Raw genomic sequence first — 20,282 nt, forward strand, 5'->3', positions numbered from 1 at the left:
TATATATATATATATATATATATATATATATATATATATATATATATATATATATATATATATATATATATAATGATCTTATGTAAGCATGAGAGAGCAGCTACATGATGCACACTGAAATGACACTAATGAGACTGAACTAAAATGGGAAACCTTTGAGTTTTAACACCATATACATATATATATATATATATGTATATATATATATATATATATATATATATATATATATATATATATATATATATATATATATACATATATATATATAAAAACTCAAAGGTTTCCCATTTTAGTCTCATTAGTGTCATTTCAGTGTGCATCATGTAGCTGCTCTCTCATGCTTACATAAGATCATTATATTTAATTACAAAAGCAACATGAAGTCAAGCAGCTGGGAGTCAATGTTAAGTATCAGATCATCATTGTCGCTTACATTTGAAGAAAACAACAGAACTCTTAACTCTTACACGCATGTTGTTTCTCTGAATCATCAATCAAGTGATCTTGTATATAACAAAAAAAAAGTTTAGTGGCCTATTTTAGTACCAAAGATGGATTTTAGCATGTTTTTATGAGTTCTTACTAGTGCACTGTGAGGCAAAGATTTCCCTTGTGTTAAAACGATGATCGGGTTGTCTCCAGTTGGTTTGGGGCTATAGAGAGTTGTGAAAGTGAGGTTGTTGCTTTTATTTCCTGTGACCTGCTGACATAGCAGGGGGTCTCTCTTGTCCTATCCTTTTTGACAAAGATCTAACAATGATTCTGAGTTTAACCTGTTTGTTTTTCCAACTTTTGACCCCCGATATATATGCTCCATAGCAGGCTACTCTCAAAGTGTGCTTATCTCTGTGTGAACAGTTCAGCGGGGTCTGGTCTACAGAGTCTGCAGTGAAGATGGTAAATGGGGACACAAGAATACCAGTGAATGTGAGGACGACCCGGGTGAGGTGTGTGTGTAAACATGACAACGTGCTTGCATATGCCTGTCTGTGGATAAGACTGTGCGTGCATGTGTGTGTGCCTCAGGAATTGACTCTTGCTTGTTCGAAGCTGCTTATAACGGCAGATGGTTGGGCAAGACTGACACAATCTGAAACGACTGCATGTGAAAATTGTCCCATCTGTTCAAATACTCTTCTGGACCTTTTTGTGAAATATTTGGAACCAAAAGCAATCCCAAGTGTGTGCTTGTGTGTGTTGAATAAGAATATGGTGCATCGGGGCCCCAGGTAGCTCAGTTGGCTGAGTGGGCACACCACATCATCTCAAAGGCTATCACTCTTGTGCAGGCGGTGCAGGTTTGAAACCCGGTCTGTACGTCTTTACTCACTGCAAAAACCTATTCCTGAGAAAGTACAAAAAGAGACTTGTTTTAGACTATTTTGAAAGTTTTAAGAATTCAATACATTTTCTTACCCCATTAGCAAATATATTTTTGCTTAAGATAAGATGATTTTAACTAGATTTCTAAATATTGTGCTTCTTTATAGTAGGGAATGTTTTTGCAGTGGTGTCTTCCCCACTCTCTACCCAAGTTTCCTCTCTAGCCACTTTCAAAATAAAGGCTACCAAAGCCACAAAAAAAGAAAAAGATTAGGGTGCATGGAGGTAACTGCCTCTGTCTCTTTGTGGGGTTTGCAGCAGCAGTACGGTCGCATCCTCAATCAGTTACGGATCATGTACACAGTGGGATACTCGCTATCACTGGGAGCACTGCTGCTGGCGCTGGGAATCCTCATCAGCTTCAGGTATAGCATGGATACTACATGTAGAAAAAGTCAAGGAAAAAAATGAATTAATCAAAGAAAAAATACAAAATGAGGAGAAGAAAGCGGGAGGAAATATGATCAAAGAAAGGTAGAGATGAAAACAGGGAAAAAAGGCAACAATATTGAGGAGGGGTACGCCCGTGATGATGGGTGCGAGAACAAATGAACAAGAATCAGATAAAATCAAGAAGATACAAAGAAATATAAAAGTTTTAATGGATATCGAAGTGCAGAAATATGTGCTCCCTCATTTAATCCTATGTTTTTGTGTATAAAAACAAAATAAGATTAATTTTATCATTTATCACCTAACAATAGCTCAAATCAACAACATATGATTTTTTAGGAATATTTATTTGGCAAAAATAAAGCCAGAAAAAGAAATGTGGGCAATAGGAAGTACAAACAATAATAATGTTGGATACGAAAGAATTTTTAAAAAGATGGATTTACAAGCTACTGAGTTTTATTTTTCTCTTGTATTAATAACAGCGAAATGAAAAAGGTTATATTTTGTTGTTCACCTGGGGTTGTATTTGGCTAAAAAAATGTTTTTGTTTATTATCATGCTTTTACAAAACAACATGGGATTGAAAGAGAGGGTATTCACTTCTGCCTAACTCTAAATTGACAAAAAGAAAGAAATCAATGTCTGAAAGAGGGAGGGGAATGAGAACAGAAGAGAGAAAACAAAACAAAAACCAGCCTGAAGCCTGAAAATTGATTGTCTAAAAAAGGTGACCAAAAAGCAGGGGTAAAAAGGAAGGACACGGAGACAAAAAGAAGTATATAGGGGAGCACATGTAATGGCACTCAGTTATAAAGATGAATACTACAAGTAAACAGATATGTCACCCTGACTTCTCTGCACTAGGAAGCTTCACTGTATGAGGAACAACATCCACATGAACCTGTTTGCTTCCTTCATTCTGAGAGCTGTGTCCATTCTGGTGAAAGATGCTCTACTGACCCTCACACTGGACCCGAGGAGCAGCGGTAACCCCCGGACACCGCCGGCCTGGGTCAACGTACCGGTGGGAACACACACCTCACAGCAACATCATCTCACAGCAATTTCTTCATACACTCAACACATTCATGCTACAGTGGTGTCAAGGTGTCGTCAAAGTTTGGAAACTAAATCTAATTCAGGGAAAGACCTTTTTAAAAACGACAAGTGTGAGTATAAGAGTATATCAGATTTGACTGATTTAGGTTTAGGAAGGAAAGGAAACCTGCACAGAAAACAATTCCTCGTTATAAAATGTATATGTGATTCACAACGTAGCTTCTGCTGCTTACAACAATCTCCATACAGGTTTTTGAAGATTTTGAACCATCACCAAGGCTATGCTTTTTTATTTTCATTTTATTTTATGACAGAAGAGGACATCCTGTCTTATTTTTTGCCTTCTCCATTAATATCTTGTTTTGTACGTCAGGCTGTGATATGGTGTCGTGGTGCCATGGTGATGATGCAGTACAGCGTAATGGCCAACAACTATTGGCTGCTGGTGGAAGGCCTCTACCTTCACAGCCTCCTAGTCATCACCGTCTTCAGCGAGAAGAAATACTTCCACATTTACCTGGCCATCGGCTGGGGTAAGAACCCAACTGTTAATTGGTGATTTTGCTGTCTTTTATTTTCCTGAAAAAACAAGTAGTGCTTGGAGGTTGTGGGTAGCGTTATGGTAGTAACAGCCTCAGTCAGTCAGTGGAGATGAGTTACAGGAAACCACTCAGAAAAATGCGTGATAAACAATATAGTGGGCAGGTGAGATGTTCAGCCTGAAATTCAGCCTTAGTAAAAACAAGACCAAGTAAACATTATTGTCACAAAACCATTAACAAATCATCCCGAACAATATTTAGCATGCACACAAAAATGGCACCCATGGTTAAATATTTATAGCTTGTATGTTGATCTAATGTTTAGACACAGAAATCCAATTGTCCGTTCAGACTTGATGTGAGAACAGATGGCTTTTTGTCTTTTGCCTGTCAGTTCCACGGCAACATTTTTCAGCAGGCTTTTCAACAGAACATGTTAATGGCATAAAAGGTGGCAAAAATCAGTCTGCAACAATAGAGGAAACTCACAGTGGTTATTGGCAAGATGTCACCACTACCGTAGTTTTGCCTGTTCCGGTTCTGCCTCAGTCAAATCTCCTGCATCAGTGAGGTCTCATAAATACGACATTTTTACACTGTTATTGACACAAATGATACATGCTGAACGATATAAATGTGTTATTTCTTAGCACTGTCACATTCACTGACTGACAGCACTGTTGCAAGGTACCTTTAATTATGCATGTGAACTGTCACATCAGATCTTTACCAAATCATAGTTGCGTTGGATAGAACAGTGAGGCTTATACTGTTAATATAAGGCAAGAGATAAGAGTGAAACGCTAACTTCGGTCCCTTAGTGCTGATTTAGCTCATACATCCTCTATAAAATGATTTCAGACTGTGGACAAGGTTAAAAACTCAACGTTCACTGCAAGGAGCCAGCAGTATGGTGAAAGCAAACATATGTTAAACTTTAAAGTCCGTTATCTTAATAAAAACTTCAGTAATGGTGATTATTTCCCAAAACCAAAGCCCATCTCTCCTGGCATGTTTATGACGACCACAGCAGTTTAGACTTTGTGCTGTAGATGAGACTGAGGCCTTTTTTGTTACCAGTGACGTACGCCGGATTACACAGTAAGTCACAGTGGGGTTTGGAGTGACTGAAGTAATGAATCACAGCGCTGTGGTAGATGATGTCTTGCCTATGATGGAAGTAGTACGAGCATGAGGATATAGAATAATGCCACAATCTGATGTGAACGCTATGGAAGATTGGATTTTTGCATGGAGTTAATATTATTATACAAAGAAGCCTTTTCTATTGTCCTGGAAGAATCCGCATACTCTTTTTGGGTCACCAGTTAAGCCAGTTCTGTCCAACAGATTAAACAAAATGCTTGTAGCTAAATTTCAGTTCACAAAATACAAATATTTGACAAAAAAAACCCAAACTATGCATTTTTCACCCCTTTTTCAGATGCCTCAGTACTTTTATTTACTGCATATATATCAAGTTTAAATAATCTGCTCCTTAAAGCAAGCACCGTGACATATCTAGCTCTTAATCATAACAGTAGGGTAGAAATTACATTTTTGCATTATGTGACATCTCAAATTGATTGAAATCAAATTAAATCAAAATAATTTCTGTGTTAATCCTCAGACATTAAAATAAACATGGAACAAACATTCCCGAGCTTTTAATAGCGGTGCTTTAATGTTTGAGATTTGTTGTCTTCAGATATCACGCTCTTCGTATTAACTTCTGACATGAAAACTTAATTGCATAATTATAATGACACTGGGCTGAAACAAGACTGTCCAACTGATGTTAATGAGTTCTTGTAGTTTACCCTGATGGGACTGATGATATCGAAAGAAAAGAGTTCATCTTGATTAAAGTTCAGATAAAGACAGCAACTGCTCACATCAAAAGGGCTTTTAAAGTGTTGAGCGAGTCAGACAACAACAAAAACATTTGTGTTGATTTTATCGTCATAATGATATCGGTTTTGTTTTGAATGTTGCTTTTAAGTCACGATGACCTATAAAAGTATAGATGTGAGTGCTGAAAAGACTGCTTTGGGTTGAATTGTCTGCCGAGAGGACGCTGGTAACCTGCCACCGCTCTTGTCCTCAGGTGCACCACTCATATTTGTGCTGCCGTGGATAACAGTGAAATATCTGTATGAGAATGAGGAGTAAGTTTAAACCCTTTTCCAAACCTTACTTTAAATCCATTTATTTTGTTGGGTACAAGTTTGGATTTTTTTGTGCAGAATATGAATAACAAACAGGAATATAGAGAAATATAATATATGAATGTGTGTCTAGGTGCTGGGAGAGGAACATTAACATGGGGTACTGGTGGATCATCCGCTGTCCCATCCTGTTTGCTTATCTGGTAAGACTATTTGTACCTCTTTGTGTTCTTCTATGACACAAATAATGAAAGTTATGCAGGCACATCGAACAGAGACAGTTTTCATTTGAATAAAATTGAAAAGATATTCAAGTTAACTTTCTCTTTACGCATGTTGTGAACAGTGATGCACGTATCCAAAATGGTTGTAAATGTTTGATTTGGAGGTATACACACATGATGCAATCTTGAATTTCATTTTAGCTATATTAAAAGCTGGTGGTTATCACTGCCGCCTTATGTCAAGAGATTTCCCGGTTCAAATCCTGACTGCTGACTCTGTGAGGGGTTTTCTTGTTTGCCCTGTGCCTGCGTTGGTTTTCTCTGGATTATCTGGTTATCTGATTATCTGGATTTCCATAGTCCAAAAAGGTACATGTTATGTGTCTCCAGTTTCCCCCTGAATGAGATGCAGTGAGTATAGAGAAAGAAAGGATGTGCAGTAAGAATGTCCTGAAAATAGAAACATTTGAGGAAAAGAACCTGTAGCGAAAATACAACAATAGTCAGTCATACCTACGGGTAATGCATAATCGTCTCTGACTACGGTAATAGCATTTCTTTGCCTGCCTGTCTTTGAACTTTGGGAGGAGCCAAAGAGGCAACTTATGCAGGCACAAAGAAAATAAACTGTGGATAGAAATGCTGCGACCTAAACCCAAGAGCCTTTTGGCTGTGATACATTGACAAGACTCAAAATCACACAACTGTATCACCCACCAGCTTCAACTTATTGTCCAAGTGGTTAGGTCAGTCCCGAAAAAACAAGAGAGTACTGGCTAACTGCCAAGGTCAAGGCTTCATTGATAGTACACAGAGCAATGCATGATGGGTATTTTCTAATTGTTATGCACACTGTGTAGATGAACCTGTGATGACTTCCATCTTCTGTTTGGTTGCATGTAAATGGAGCTTCAATTTGCCTATAATCTATTCCTTTTTTTTGAATTTTTTTTGCATTTTTAGAATATTTAAAAGTTTCTAACTTCCGCTCTTGTAGATTAATGGTATATTGTCTCACTTAAAGAAGCAGTTTTCCAACAGTTTCTGCTGTAAGTGAAAGATTTCTTCACATAATGCAATCTTTAGGTTCTTTTTGCAGACTATTACCATTTCTATTTATATATATATATATATATATATATATATATATATATATATATATATATATATATATATATATATATATATATATATATATATATATTTTAATGCCGTTTTTTTTTTTTACCATTTTATCACCCAGTGCTCCTACCTACAGTAAGTCAGTCCTGGGCATTGCTCCCTCTACCAACCCCAGGAGGGCCCTGCACTGAGCTCAGGTCTCCTCCTTATCCTGAGGAGTGAGCAGGTCGCATCTTTTCACCAGACAGGGTGGGGTTTTTCCGGCCGGACGTAGCGCGTAGAAGGATCACGTTATTCCGGCCGGATCCTCCCCACCCCATCTGGCGCCCCGGTTGGCCAGAGGGGGCATGTATAGCCCAGGACTGTTGCATGTTTTTGTGAGGGTAGCTCACATTAGCTACCCAGGGGAACACGGGGAGAACATGCAAACTCCACACAGAAAGATCCTTTCACCAACCCCACCCAGGGTGTGGGCGCTGAAGTCATGGGGGAACTAACACGCATTTCAGCGCCCACAGCGTCCCCGGTGGGAATATTCACATGAGATCACCTGAGATGGTGTCCAAGCTTTTTTCATAAAAAAAAAATCTTTTAAAAATGTCCACAAAGATTTGGGGAAGCTTGAACAGAATTCATATTCAGATATATGCAGTTGTTCATATGCAGTTATAAGCAGTTTTATGCGTTACACGCATGGCTAGACTTTTACTACCTTATTCAGTCTAATTACCATTCTAGTGTTAATGAAGTAAGCACATGTATGCACAAGTTTGTTTAATAGTAAACCTGTAATCCTACAGAGAATTTGAAGTTGTAGCTCGCATACACCGTGTAGGCACCCTCATGTTTCAGTGTGTGCAAATGGTCCTGTCTACAGGTGTAGCTGCACAGATTAGATTCAAACCTGCCAGTCACACATCCTGATGCTGTGATATCTGCTAAATGTACACACACACACACACACACACACACACACACACACACACACACACACACACACACACACACACATATACACACACACAATGTATTTTCCGCGCTATAAGGCACACTTAAAATCTTAAATTTTTCTAAGAAAAATGGCAGTGCGCCTTTCAATCCAGGCCGCTTTATGTATGGATTCTTGTTTGTGCTTACTGACCCCTGATTGAGGGCGGCACGGTGGCTTGGTGGTTAGCACTGTTGCCACACAGCAAGAAGGTTCCCAGTTCGACTCCCTGGCCAGGCGGGGGTCTTTCTGTGTGGAGTTTGCATGTTCTCCCCGTGCTTGTCCTCCCACAGTCCAAAAACATTTGTAATAGGTTAATTGATGATTCTACATTGTGAGTATGTCTGGTTGTTTGTATGTATGTGGCCCTGCGATGGACTGGCGACCTGTCCAGGGTGAACTCCTGCCCTCTTGAAAATGAGCTGGGATAGGCTCCAGCAGACCCCCGTGACCCTGCAAAGAATATAGCGGGTATAGATAATGGATGGATGCATGGACCCTTGATTGATTGTCGGACCATTCAGCTGACAGGAGACGTTGTATTGAAGTTGGTCCTACAGGTTACAACCATCATCAAACATCTAGTCAATGTTACTTTACTATAATTAGACATTAAGCCAACATTAGGTTTTTAGCTTAAACCCAGTTTTCAAATCTGTATCATAATCCAATTATAATCAAATGTTGGAATACAACGTTGTTCCAACCACACACTATCTTCAAGTGTCCGCTATCGCTGGCAACATTGAACTAATCAGAGAACAGGACGTAGTATGACGCCTACCTCCACCACTTGTTTTTTGTGAAAGACAAATTATTTAAAATGTGAGTGTTTTTTCTGGATTATTTACAACCGAACGATATTCTGAGTCATTGTGAATGAGTTGAATAAAGTTTGATTTACCTGACTGTTTTGATTGGGTTCATATATGTTTTATCATGCGCCGTGTAACCTGGTGCCCCTGTATGTATGAAAATAGACCCGTTCATTGATAATGCGGTGTGCCTAACGGTCCGCAAAATACGGTAGATATATATATATATATATATATATATATATATATATATATATATATATATATATATATATATATATATATATATATATATATATATATATGTATACAGTGCCTTGCGAAAGTATTTGGCCCCCTTGAACTTTGTGACCCTTTGCCACATTTTAGGCTTCAAACATAAAGATATAAAACTGCAATTTGTTGTGAAGAATCAACAACAAGTGGGATACAATCATGAAGTGGAATGAAATGTATTGAATATTTCAAACTTTTTTAACAAATAAAAAACTGAAAAAGTGGCCGTGCAAAATTATTCACCCCCTTTACTTTCAGTGCAGTAAACTCTGTCCAGAAGTTCAGTGAGGATTCTGAATGATCCAGTGTTGACCTAAATGACTAATGATGATAAATGGAATCCACCAGTGTGTAATCACGTCTCCGTCTAAATGCACCTGCACCGTGATAGTCTCAGAGGTCCGTTTAAAGCGCAGAGAGCATCATGAAGAACAAGGAACACACCAGGCAGGTCCGAGATACTGTTGTGGAGAAGTTTAAAGCTGGATTTGGATACAAAATATTTCCCAAGCTTTTAAACATTGAGCACTGTGCAAGCGATAATATTGAAATGGAAGGAGTATCAGACCACTGCAAATCTACCAAGACCTGGCTGTCCCTCTACACTTTCAGCTCATACAAGGAGAAGACTGATCAGAGATGCAGCCAAGAGGCCCATGATCACTCTGGATGAACTGCAGAGCTCTACAGCTGAGGTGGGAGACTCTGTCCATACGACAACAATCAGTCGTATACTGCACAATTCTGGCCTTTATGGAAGAGTGGCAAGAGGAAAGCCATTTCTTAAAGATATCCATATGAAGTGTCGTTTAAAGTTTGCCACAAGCCACCTGGGAGACACACCAAACATGTGGAAGAAGGTGCTCTGGTCAGATGAGACCAAAATCAAACTTTTTGGCAACAATGCAAGACGTTATGTTTGGCGTAAAAGCAACACAGCTCATCACCCTCAACACACCATCCCCACTGTCAAACATGGTGGTGGCAGCATCATGGTTCGGGCCTGCTTTTCTTCAGCAGGGACAGGGAAGATGGTTAAAATTGATGGGAAGATGGATGGAGCCAAATACAGGACCACTCTGGAAGAAAACCTGATGGAGTCTGCAAAAGACCTGAGACTGGGACGGAGATTTGTCTTCCAACAAGACAATGATCCAAAACATAAAGCAAAATCTACAATGGAATGGTTCACAAAAAACATATCCAGGTGTTAGAATGGCCAAGTCAAAGTCCAGACCTGAATCCAATCGAGAATTTGTGGAAAGAACTGAAAATTGCTGTTCACAAACGCTCTCCATCCAACCTCACTGAGCTCCAGCTGTTTTGCAAGGAGGAATGGGCAAAAAGTTCAGTCTCTCGATGTGCAAAACTGATAGAGACATACCCCAAGCAACTTACAGCTCTAATCGCAGCAAAAGGTGGCGCTACAAAGTATTAACTTTACTACTAACTTAACTAAGGGGGGTGAATAATTTTGCAAACCCAATTTTTCAGTTTTTTATTTGTTAAAAATGTTTGAAATATCCATACATTTCGTTCCACTTCATGATTGTGTCCCACTTGTTGTTGATTCTTCACAAAGAATTACAGTTTTATATCTTTATGTTTGAAGCCTGAAATGTAGCAAAGGGTCACAAAGTTCAAGGGGGGCAAATACTTTTGCAAGGCACTGTATGTGTATTTTATATGTGTGTGTTTACATGTTACATGTCAATGCTTGTTAGTGGGTCCTGGACATAGCAGAATACAGAAATTAACCAAAAGAAATGTTATAGGAGTACAGAAGAATAACGATTTGACGCTGCTTCAGCGGACTGTGAAGCAAATTGAGGCCTTGGGAACGTGAAATCTAGTTAATTCATACACCATTTATTGACTTGTTCAATAAGTGTATTTTGTCTTCCTGTTCATGAGTGGACATTATCCTGCCCCCCACCCCACGCCACACAAACAAACACACATACGGACACACACACATGCACATTCCCAGACACCTAGCGCACACAAATAATCAGTTGAGGATTTCCATTTGTCTGTTTCCTGCTTCTTGTTCCCATAGAGATAAACAACGTTTTGAATGGAGACACTTAAAAGAACAAGTGCCCATTAATTGTGGCAATACTTGGACCTCATGCAAAAGTATACGTGTTAAAACACACACATACCCATCCACCCACACACACACACACACAAACGCATGGTGGTCTATGTGAAAACATCTCCTTCCACCGTAATCACCAAAGTGGTTGTCTTACAGTTGTGTAACAGACACGACGCCTTATGTCATCTGAAAACAATTCCAGCCCAGCTGTAGTTCCCACACATTCACACCTAAGGAAACTGTCTTTGCATGCACCCAAACATGCACATGCACACAAATACATCTGTCATGACAAGATACACACCTTACCAAACTTGGAGCTCCAAAAACTTGAGCACCGTGATAATTGATGTCCTGTTTCACAAGCGTGGTTCCTGCACTAGATCACCTTATCCATGCATGTGTGCATGTGTGTGTGGGTGTGTGTGTGTATGTGTGTGAGAATGAGGGGGTACTTGCTCATATTGTTGGGATGTAAATCTGCGCACAGTCACATATTGATGTCCCACATCCCATCGAGATATGATTTGTGTGTGTATGTGTTTGTAGTAAGCGTGTGGGTGGTCAGTGGGGGTGGGGCTGGGGGGGGCAGCCCAGTTATTTCAATTGTTCAAGGGAATGTCTTTCTCCATCTCTTACGCATATGTATTATCAGCTATTACACCCAAGGTTTTGAGGGTTTTTTTAATGATATGTAACACTGTCACTTTTTCCTTTGTTACAGATTAACTTCTTCATTTTCATCCGAATAATTAAAATCTTGATGTCTAAACTTAGAGCTCACCAGATGAGGTACACTGACTACAAATTCAGGTGAGAGAAGTGTCTTCCTTTTCGGGAGAAAAGCAAAATAATACATTAATTAATTAAATAAAAACATTATCCACTGAATTAATGCTGGAAGGGAAAAAAGTAGATAAGGTCTTTGAAAGTGTAACTTCAAAGTAAAACTTCTCGTTTGACTTATTTGACGACTTTCATTTTTCTCACATGCAGTGTTTGTGTTTTTAATATTACTCTGTAATGTTGATTGAAAGGACAAGGTTCACAATACAGCTTTAATATAATCCTACAAAACAGACCTTTTTATTTTGTTATAACTTTTTTTCTTTTTCTTTTTGAAATTTCACTTAAATTTCACAAAATTTCCTGTCTCGGACCAGACTGGCAAAGTCCACCCTGACTCTCATCCCCCTGCTCGGGATTCACGCCATCCTCTTCACCTTTGTCATCGACGAGTCCGTCCCTAAAGGCTCCATGCTTCGGCTCATTCGCCTCTTCTGTGACCTTCTGTTCAACTCCTTCCAGGTTGGAGCTCAACGACACATAAAACTTCAATTACACTTATTTCTTTCCTCAAATGTTTTAATATGAAGGTTTTTTTCTCAAAAAAAATGCCAGTAATAGGAGCTCGTCTCCAAGTCAGTTCTTTCTCCTAAGTGTACCTTCAGAAATTGGAGATGTAATAAATCTGGAAATGCGCCAGAACACTTATTTGTGCTAATAAATCTGATATTTTGTGTAGTGGTTTTTTTATTTATTTTTTTAAATGGTATTGATTTCTTATTGGTTCATTTTCTCAAATATTTGGCGACCTGTTGAGTGTGTACCCCGCCTTATACCCAAAAAGAGCTTGGATAGGCTTCAGCAGATCCCTGTGGCCCTGAATATATAGAAGTGGGTGTAGATGATGGATGTCATGTACTTAACCTTTTGGTTTCTGTGCATAATGCAAATCATTTAAAGTTGATGGAATTCAATTGAATTTATAAGTAACACAGTTAAAGCATAAATATTTAATTCTATCTTTACACATATTAATCTTTAAAGAACGTCTTTGCCATTTCATAAAAATGATGAATGAATAGTTCTAGTGTGTAAACAGGCTTCGTCTTACAGAACTTAATAAGTCAGTTTTGGCTGAAATACATAAATTCCATTCACACAAAGGCAACATGAAAGTACAGTACGTGATGTATTGGTTCATATTGATAATCAGTTTTTTATTCGTCTCCTTAAGAAATTGTGACGGGTACAAGCTAAAACCATAAGATACTGAACAAACACATGCAGTAACAGTGAAATGTTCAGACTCGCACATTCGGAATGAGCAGCTCACAAATACCCTGAAAATGTCAACTGACAGAGTTGTGGCTCCCAAACAGGAAAGGGTGTTGACTTGTGGATTGTATGGTTTCTATGCAGAGCAATCTGTTCTGAAAAGCTAACAAATGGAACAAGACACACTAGTTTAGGTGATAAATCTCACTTGATATGATATGACTTGATATGATCAGATACTGTCTAGACTTTCCATATATTTCATTACCTGGAGTATGGAGGTATGGAGGATTTGTTACAGTGTTGAAAGTGCTTTACCCATTATGCATTTCAACTGCTCCTATAGCTTCTTATTTGTCTCCACATTTGGTTGAGATTGGTATCTATCTTATAGCCAAGCATCTGGAGGGTTAGTGTTATTGTGATGTGCATCATCTTATTGGTAAACCATTTAGAGGTGGAGTTCTATTCCCCTTTTTTCGCAAAACAAAAGCAACAATCTTGAAATTGCAACAGGGTAGAGCTGCAGGGTGACTGGTGTATCCATTGAACTGTGTAACTAACATGATGTCATCCCACAACACTTCTTTTTAAGAGTGACCTTCTCTTAAAATCTCGTCCTGCGAGACTTCTCTTCAAAACCAAGAAGATCTTGACTTCGAGGACAATGGATCGGAATATCTTAGTTTGGGAGAAATTATTGCGACTAGCTGACGAAGGCAGCGGAGGATCATTTAAGTGGTCATTTATATGGTCAGGTCATATGAGGGACGATGTCAGATCCAGTGCTGCAAGATACGTGGAAATGTGAAAGTATTTTGGCACCAATCATATCTGAAAAACCCCCCCATGAAAGCGTAGAAATGTTTTTGCAAAAAAAATTTCTAAATCCAGTGGATTTATTTTACAGGGTTTGTTGTTTTTTTTTTTCTCCATTTTTAGGTTTTGCACAATTCTAGTGGTAATGGAAACTGACTATGCAATGGTTCCTGTAGCACGTTTTACATTGGCTGATACCCCGCATTTAACGCACAGATCATGGGAGAGATTTGTTGATCACGTAACTGGGGAAGCTTTTAAAAATGTATTTATTTACTATTATTTTAAGAAATAAGGAAACAGCTGATGAGAGCAACAGCAGCAGCAGGTAGTCACAGGTAGGATTTATATTTGCATAATGAGTAACTGGGAAGGAGGAGATCAGTGAGCTGCTCACCAACTTCGGAGCCGAGGACGCCATAAACCGGCGTATGTTCGAAACCACAAAGGATGGTCCATTGTTTGACCAACTGAACACAAAAATGACAAACTGGGGCTTTGCAAGAAGCAAAACTCGGCCGAACAAATGCTCAAAAACGCTCAAAAAAATTCATCATCCATCACCATTTGAAAATGACACCTGTCTGATGGGATACAAATCTTGCTGATGTAGGGACAATATGTCATTCTACACGCCCACACAAGTTACGCTATGTTTCGCGGATAACGCCTCCCGACTCGCCTTCCCTCCCCTCAACTCGCCTTCAGGCCCAAGGGGACAAATGACACGCATTGCGTTTACATTACCAACGTGCTTTAATCACGTGTTCATCATCCAGCGATATTAGCAGGATTCAAACCAAAGAACACCTTGTAATTACAGGATGCAGCGTTGCATTTTTTTGTAGCAGACGTTCAGTAGGTGCTGTGTCACCTAGTTTTTGTAAGAGGTCATACAGGCTTAAGGTATCCAGATAAGTGATGCTTTTTCATGTCAGGTCAGCCACCTTTGAGATAGGATTATTTGGACTTTTTAATGGGGCTTAATATCACTTTTTTTAAATGGTGGTGATGATATATGACCCCTGACCTGTTATCGTGGTGATCACTGATCTAATTTGAATATACATGAATATTTATTATAATGATAATAGTCCAATAGAAATGTTGGTTTTACTTTTGATCTTTTTTTGACTTGTATTTACATGTAGAACAGTAGTTACAGAGCAGGGGCCTCATCTATAAAGCTTGCTTGCGCAGAAAAAGCGCCTGAAAGTTGCGGAAGCCACCTTCTACGCAAATCCTCGGATCTAAAAAGAAAAAACTAACCGAAAAATCTGCGTATCTTTACGGCAACTCGGACCCTCCCGTAAGAATTTACTTAAGACACGGGGAACTGGCGAGGCAGGTGGTGAAATGAAGCCAGATTCATGTCATACTCTTAATAATGTCATCACATATCACAACATATGTCAGGCTTAAAATAATAAAATAATAAAATAAAATAATATAGCGCTGATCGTGTCCGTCTGTGTGTGAAGCTGTGACAGCTTCACACACAGACGGACACGATCAGCCGGCTCTGAAGCTGTCAGTCAGGACTCTGCTGCTGCTGCTGCAGCCTCTTCTTCACCCACCGCTTTAGGACAGAACAAATGAGGGGCTGCGTTTAGGGAGCCCCACGGAGCCCCTCATTTCTTCCCTAAAGGGACACAGATTTTTTTTCATATATATGAGTTTTATGCGCGCGTGAAACCTTTACGTGCTGCTTGTATATGGTGCCTAAATTAGGGTCCCGCGTTAAAACGACGCAGAGCCTACGGCGTAGTGTACGCGGCGACGCGCACCTACGGCGTAGGCTCTGCGTCGGTGACGCGGAACCATAAACCCGCCCTGAGCAGCTCTGAGGGGAGACGGGAGGGGAGGAGGGGGAGCGGGGGGTGAAGCGGAGCTGCGGGGCCGTTTTCGTATCGCTTTCATACAGTGTCTTGATAATTTGCAATTTAAGGCTGATCCTACCGTTAGTTTTTAAACTGTAAAAAGTAAGGGGAAAAAAAACATGGTTTTGAAAAGACGGGGGGCATGTCCCCCCCTGTTGCGCCGGGGAACTCACGGCGTTTAGCGCAGCAACGGCGTGCTGCCACTCACTCACTTTATTTTATTGTATACTATTTATATACTTATTCTAACTTTTACTGTGACCACCAAATAATGTGGTTTTCCTGTCCTCCACATCATCTACAACATCTAGGTCTCCGTGAAAGTCAGTGTCACGGTGGCTGCTACTTCTCATTCATTCTGACGCCAAACCATGGATCTGCGCCAAACAGGCTGCAGAAAGCCACTGCGCATGCTCAGCAGGCTCATCCATATGCATTTCTGGGCGTGTAAAGGGGCGGATTCAGCTACGCAACCTTCCAGCTGGACTGCGTGGAAGTCTGCGTGCACATGGTTTTATTGATCCGGATTTTTTTTTGCGCACGGCATTTTCGGCTTTTGAGCGTACGTGCACTTTTAGTATGAATCCTACGCACTCCATTTTAAATGAGGCCCCAGCTCACTGCCAGGCTGCACCTCTATATATGAGAGGCAGACACGAAGAAGGGAAGGAAAATGAATTGGCAGAAAAATCTTACATGGACAAAAGAACAAAGATCGCAACAATGAGGGGAAGCTGCAACCCAGTCTGCAGCTCACCTTGTTTTCTGACAAATCAGATCATGCCACATGAACAAGGTTGTTTGATTGTATATCTAGTTTGAAAGAAATACTGATATAAATTAACAAGTCAGCATACATGGCAGCCCTGACCGAAAGTAGCACCCATCCATTTGCCTGCCCTTCTGAATTATGTAGAGGGCCACAGGGCTTGGGTTTTAGCTGACAGTGGAGTAAGAGAAGAAGCCAAGCTACAAAGGACACAGACATCCTTGTATGCACCCAAACCTTCATGATGTGACAGTAGTAACCACAGAACCAACATGGGCCCCACTCATCAGACACGTTGAAAAGTAACATTTTATTTGTAGGCTTGAATTGATTCCTTGTATATGGCTAGCTATGTGGTTTTATCTAAAAACATTGAATGACTTTTCCCACTTCACATTTCAGGGCCTGCTTGTTGCCATCTTGTACTGCTTTGTCAATAAAGAGGTGAGACAGTTTTGCTTCCATGTCAAGCTCCTCCATAATATAGTCTTTTTTATTCTTACAGTTATTTTGTTTGGCTCAGTACTGAAAATACATCTTTCATTGACCGAGTTCCTGTTACACACATTAATCATTTCTTTTATATCTCTAAAAGCTCAATTTTCCGAAATCTATTTTTGTAAAGGGCAAACGCAGCCGCAGCTATCTCCTAATCTAAACTTTTAAATGCAGTCTCTGGCAACAACTGTCTATCTACTGAAGTGCTCTGTGCCTTATTCAATCATCGTCACTGCTAACTGCCCTTTCTGCCGTCCAATCATTCCTCAGGTTCAGTCAGAGATGCTGAAAAAGTGGAAAAGGTGGAAACTGGGTAAGGACATTGATGAAGAGTACCGCCACACACACAGCCACACACCCCACATGAAGAGTGGCAGCATCGCCACTGGGAATCTGCCAGATCTCCATGACAACAATGTAAGCGACCCAAGCAGTGACTCACCTCGCCTGAACAAAGCTGAGATCAGGCCATCGTGCTCCGCTGCTCCTGAGGAGAACCGCAGACTCGTTGTCTGCTACAGCAACGGCACAGGGAAAGGTAGACACAAGAGCAGACACACCCTGCAGTTCTCCTTCCGGCCACAGCGAGGCGCCACCAGCCACGCCAGGACGACATCAGAGAATGTATGCTTGGAGGAGCAGGTGCAGTACTGCTCTTACCCACAGGAAGGAGAGGAAACCAGCGTCTGACCTCAAGAACTCTAGACAAGAAAGTTATGCTGAAAAAACCCCAACATGGAACACGATGTTTTAAACTGTCCAGATGCAAACTGATATTTATCAGCTTTGTAAGGATTAAAGCACTTGAACTGATTGAACAAGTTAAAACGTAACTACAGCAGAGTTCATAGCTTGTATGCATGCAGTCTATGCGTGCGCATACTGTATGGAAGCCTACCGAACCAACTCCAAACTACGCTGTTGTGAGACATCCACACATATGTCTGGCACCTGTTTGTGTTACTCCTTTGGTGGTTTTAAAAGACTGCTCCAGCTTGCATGACGCTACATCTTGTTCATGGAAGCACCAGCATCAGCAGGACCAGCAGGCTCACTGGAGACCAGTGAATCATCCCACTCAATGACGAGTTCTTCATGCTGAGACAGCCTCACTGGAGATGGCTGGTCTCGAGTTCACAAAAGACTGTGCTATTGTATTTGATTATTACGTTTTATTGTTGTAAAATAAAATCACAGATGCCAAATTAAAACTTGATAATACTGTATATCAGTGGTTTTACATCAACTGGGTGAAGCATCAATTCCATTATTCATGCGTTTCCTATTTTTTTATACCGATTCTCTAATTTTAAACATGGAATGGAGAAACAGAAGTGAAAATCTTTAAATTAACTGTATATGTGTAATTAACAGTACATATTATTTCATAGTATTTGAATTTACAAGAACTTAATCTTAATTTTTGTCCACAAGGACAAGTAAGAGCCAAAATTCAACCAGCGATTGAGCCTCATTATTTTAAAGCCAGTTTGATTTAATTTTTTTTATTAAAGCCGCACAAAGAAGGAATTGCATTTTTTTTTTTCAAGGAATACTGCAATAATCTCTGGCATGACAACACCGCCCACCAATTACTCTTGTTTGATCTCACATTTTTTCTTCTCATTACTTTCTCTCGGTCACCTCTGCCATGATGCCCCCACTAACTGTGAGATAGTTTTGATTAGAGTTATTGTTGATGATTGACATAAAGCCATGAATGTAATGTAGTTATCCCAAGAGACGACAGTGACAGGAGTCCAGAGTCACTTTGGGTGGTTAATACTAAAAACAGGGTAGGTGGCATGTCTAAAACTGATCCAATGTTTATACAAATGAAACTGAAACCAATATTTAACATGAATAAAATCTCCTTTGTGCTGCTTTAAATTGAAAATTGTCACAGATTGCCATCATCACATTATTTCAGCCACTGATCATGCAGTTGCATGTCTTTGCCTGTAAAATCCATTATGCAAAGACAAAAAATGTTATTATGTAGATCATACAAAAGTTTGCTTTCAGGATATTGTTTTGAAAAAAGCCTGGCTTTATCAAAAAATAACTGTATGTATTATTTATTTTTTTTGTTTTTCTTGCCAATGCAATCAGAAAGCAAATTGTGCAGTCTGAACCGACTTTATTTCGTGCTGTGAGGAATGAACTGGTACCAGCAAAAATGTAGACTTCCTGAACATGACCTTTTAAACGTGGACAGAAAACTGCTCTTGTGTCACAGTGTTGGAGCATGTCCTGGACGGTGTAAATACTTGTGTTGGATATTTTAAAGACAGTGCCAGGTGGGTGGGAAGATGTGCTCTGTGTTTTTTGCTCTCAGTGCAGTTGGCTCATAAATAAAATAATGAATCATTATTTTAAGAAAAAAAAATTCGTATTACCGTACATGATTGTACCTATCAGATCCTGCCTCTCTGCTGAAAATGTCAAGGTGTCAGAAGGTGCCTAAAATATAAAAGAAAAAATATCAGTGACAGGAGTCAAAAAAGTTTTGTAAAAAACAAAACCACTGTGTTACATTTGTCTCTGTGGATCCTATTAAAGTGAACTCTGTGAGCAAAGAAAGACTATATATTGTGTCTTTTTAAAATCGGTTGTAATTCCTGTCCAGACTCAGGTACATTTGACAGGTTTGTAATTTCAGGTTTTGTGACGTTACTGCAAATGTTCCTGTTCAAAATCTGCTTCAGCTTGAGCTGAGCAGATGAATAGGTTATTTCTATGTGCGCACATACAGTACATGATAATAACTGCAGTTTTCTTCATCCTCTCTTCCCACGAACTTAGACAATTGATTAACATGAGTCTTTTCACCAGAGATTATTGCGCAGGGAAATTGTTGGGATTAGTCTTTTTGTTGTTGTCCTGAAAGTTATTTCTTGTGAGCTGATGAATTATGCATTACCTAGGAACACATGTCCGTAATGTGTGCAGCTGTGTGCTTTTATGGGACTGATTCCAGAAATCTCTGAAAAAAAAGAACATAAAACACTGGAGGCTCTTTGCTGCATGGCAGGATGAAGCTAGCAGAAAAAACTATTAGCTGAGAAAGGCTCACAGTTACAGAACAGAGATTAAAGCTATGGATAGACTTACTTATACTGACCATACCCTGCATTGTAATGTGAATGTTCTTAGTGAAGAGCTTTGTTAAGCAAAC

General features: G+C 39.7%; 1 protein-coding gene across 10 annotated transcripts in view; it reads left to right on the forward strand.

Moving 5' to 3' along the window:
• gcgrb (glucagon receptor b) overlaps positions 1-19,760 on the forward strand; it is a 72,465-nt gene extending 52,705 nt beyond the window's left edge. For 8 of the 10 annotated variants that reach the window (XM_061720696.1, XM_061720695.1, XM_061720744.1 and 5 more), the window contains 10 exons: positions 862-950; positions 1,645-1,751; positions 2,647-2,806; positions 3,215-3,374; positions 5,491-5,551; positions 5,685-5,754; positions 11,802-11,890; positions 12,241-12,385; positions 17,009-17,050; positions 17,375-19,760. In XM_061720696.1, coding sequence (XP_061576680.1) covers positions 862-950; positions 1,645-1,751; positions 2,647-2,806; positions 3,215-3,374; positions 5,491-5,551; positions 5,685-5,754; positions 11,802-11,890; positions 12,241-12,385; positions 17,009-17,050; positions 17,375-17,794 — 1,343 coding nt within the window. In that variant the 3' untranslated portion in view covers positions 17,795-19,760. The remainder of the gene's footprint in view (positions 1-861; positions 951-1,644; positions 1,752-2,646; positions 2,807-3,214; positions 3,375-5,490; positions 5,552-5,684; positions 5,755-11,801; positions 11,891-12,240; positions 12,386-17,008; positions 17,051-17,374) is intronic. The other 2 variants (XM_061720724.1, XM_061720734.1) reach the window with 2 other exon arrangements.
• The last annotated feature ends 522 nt before the right edge of the window (positions 19,761-20,282 follow it).

The sequence above is a fragment of the Cololabis saira genome, chromosome 1 (genome assembly GCF_033807715.1).
Source record: "Cololabis saira isolate AMF1-May2022 chromosome 1, fColSai1.1, whole genome shotgun sequence".
Taxonomy (NCBI): domain Eukaryota; kingdom Metazoa; phylum Chordata; class Actinopteri; order Beloniformes; family Belonidae; genus Cololabis; species Cololabis saira.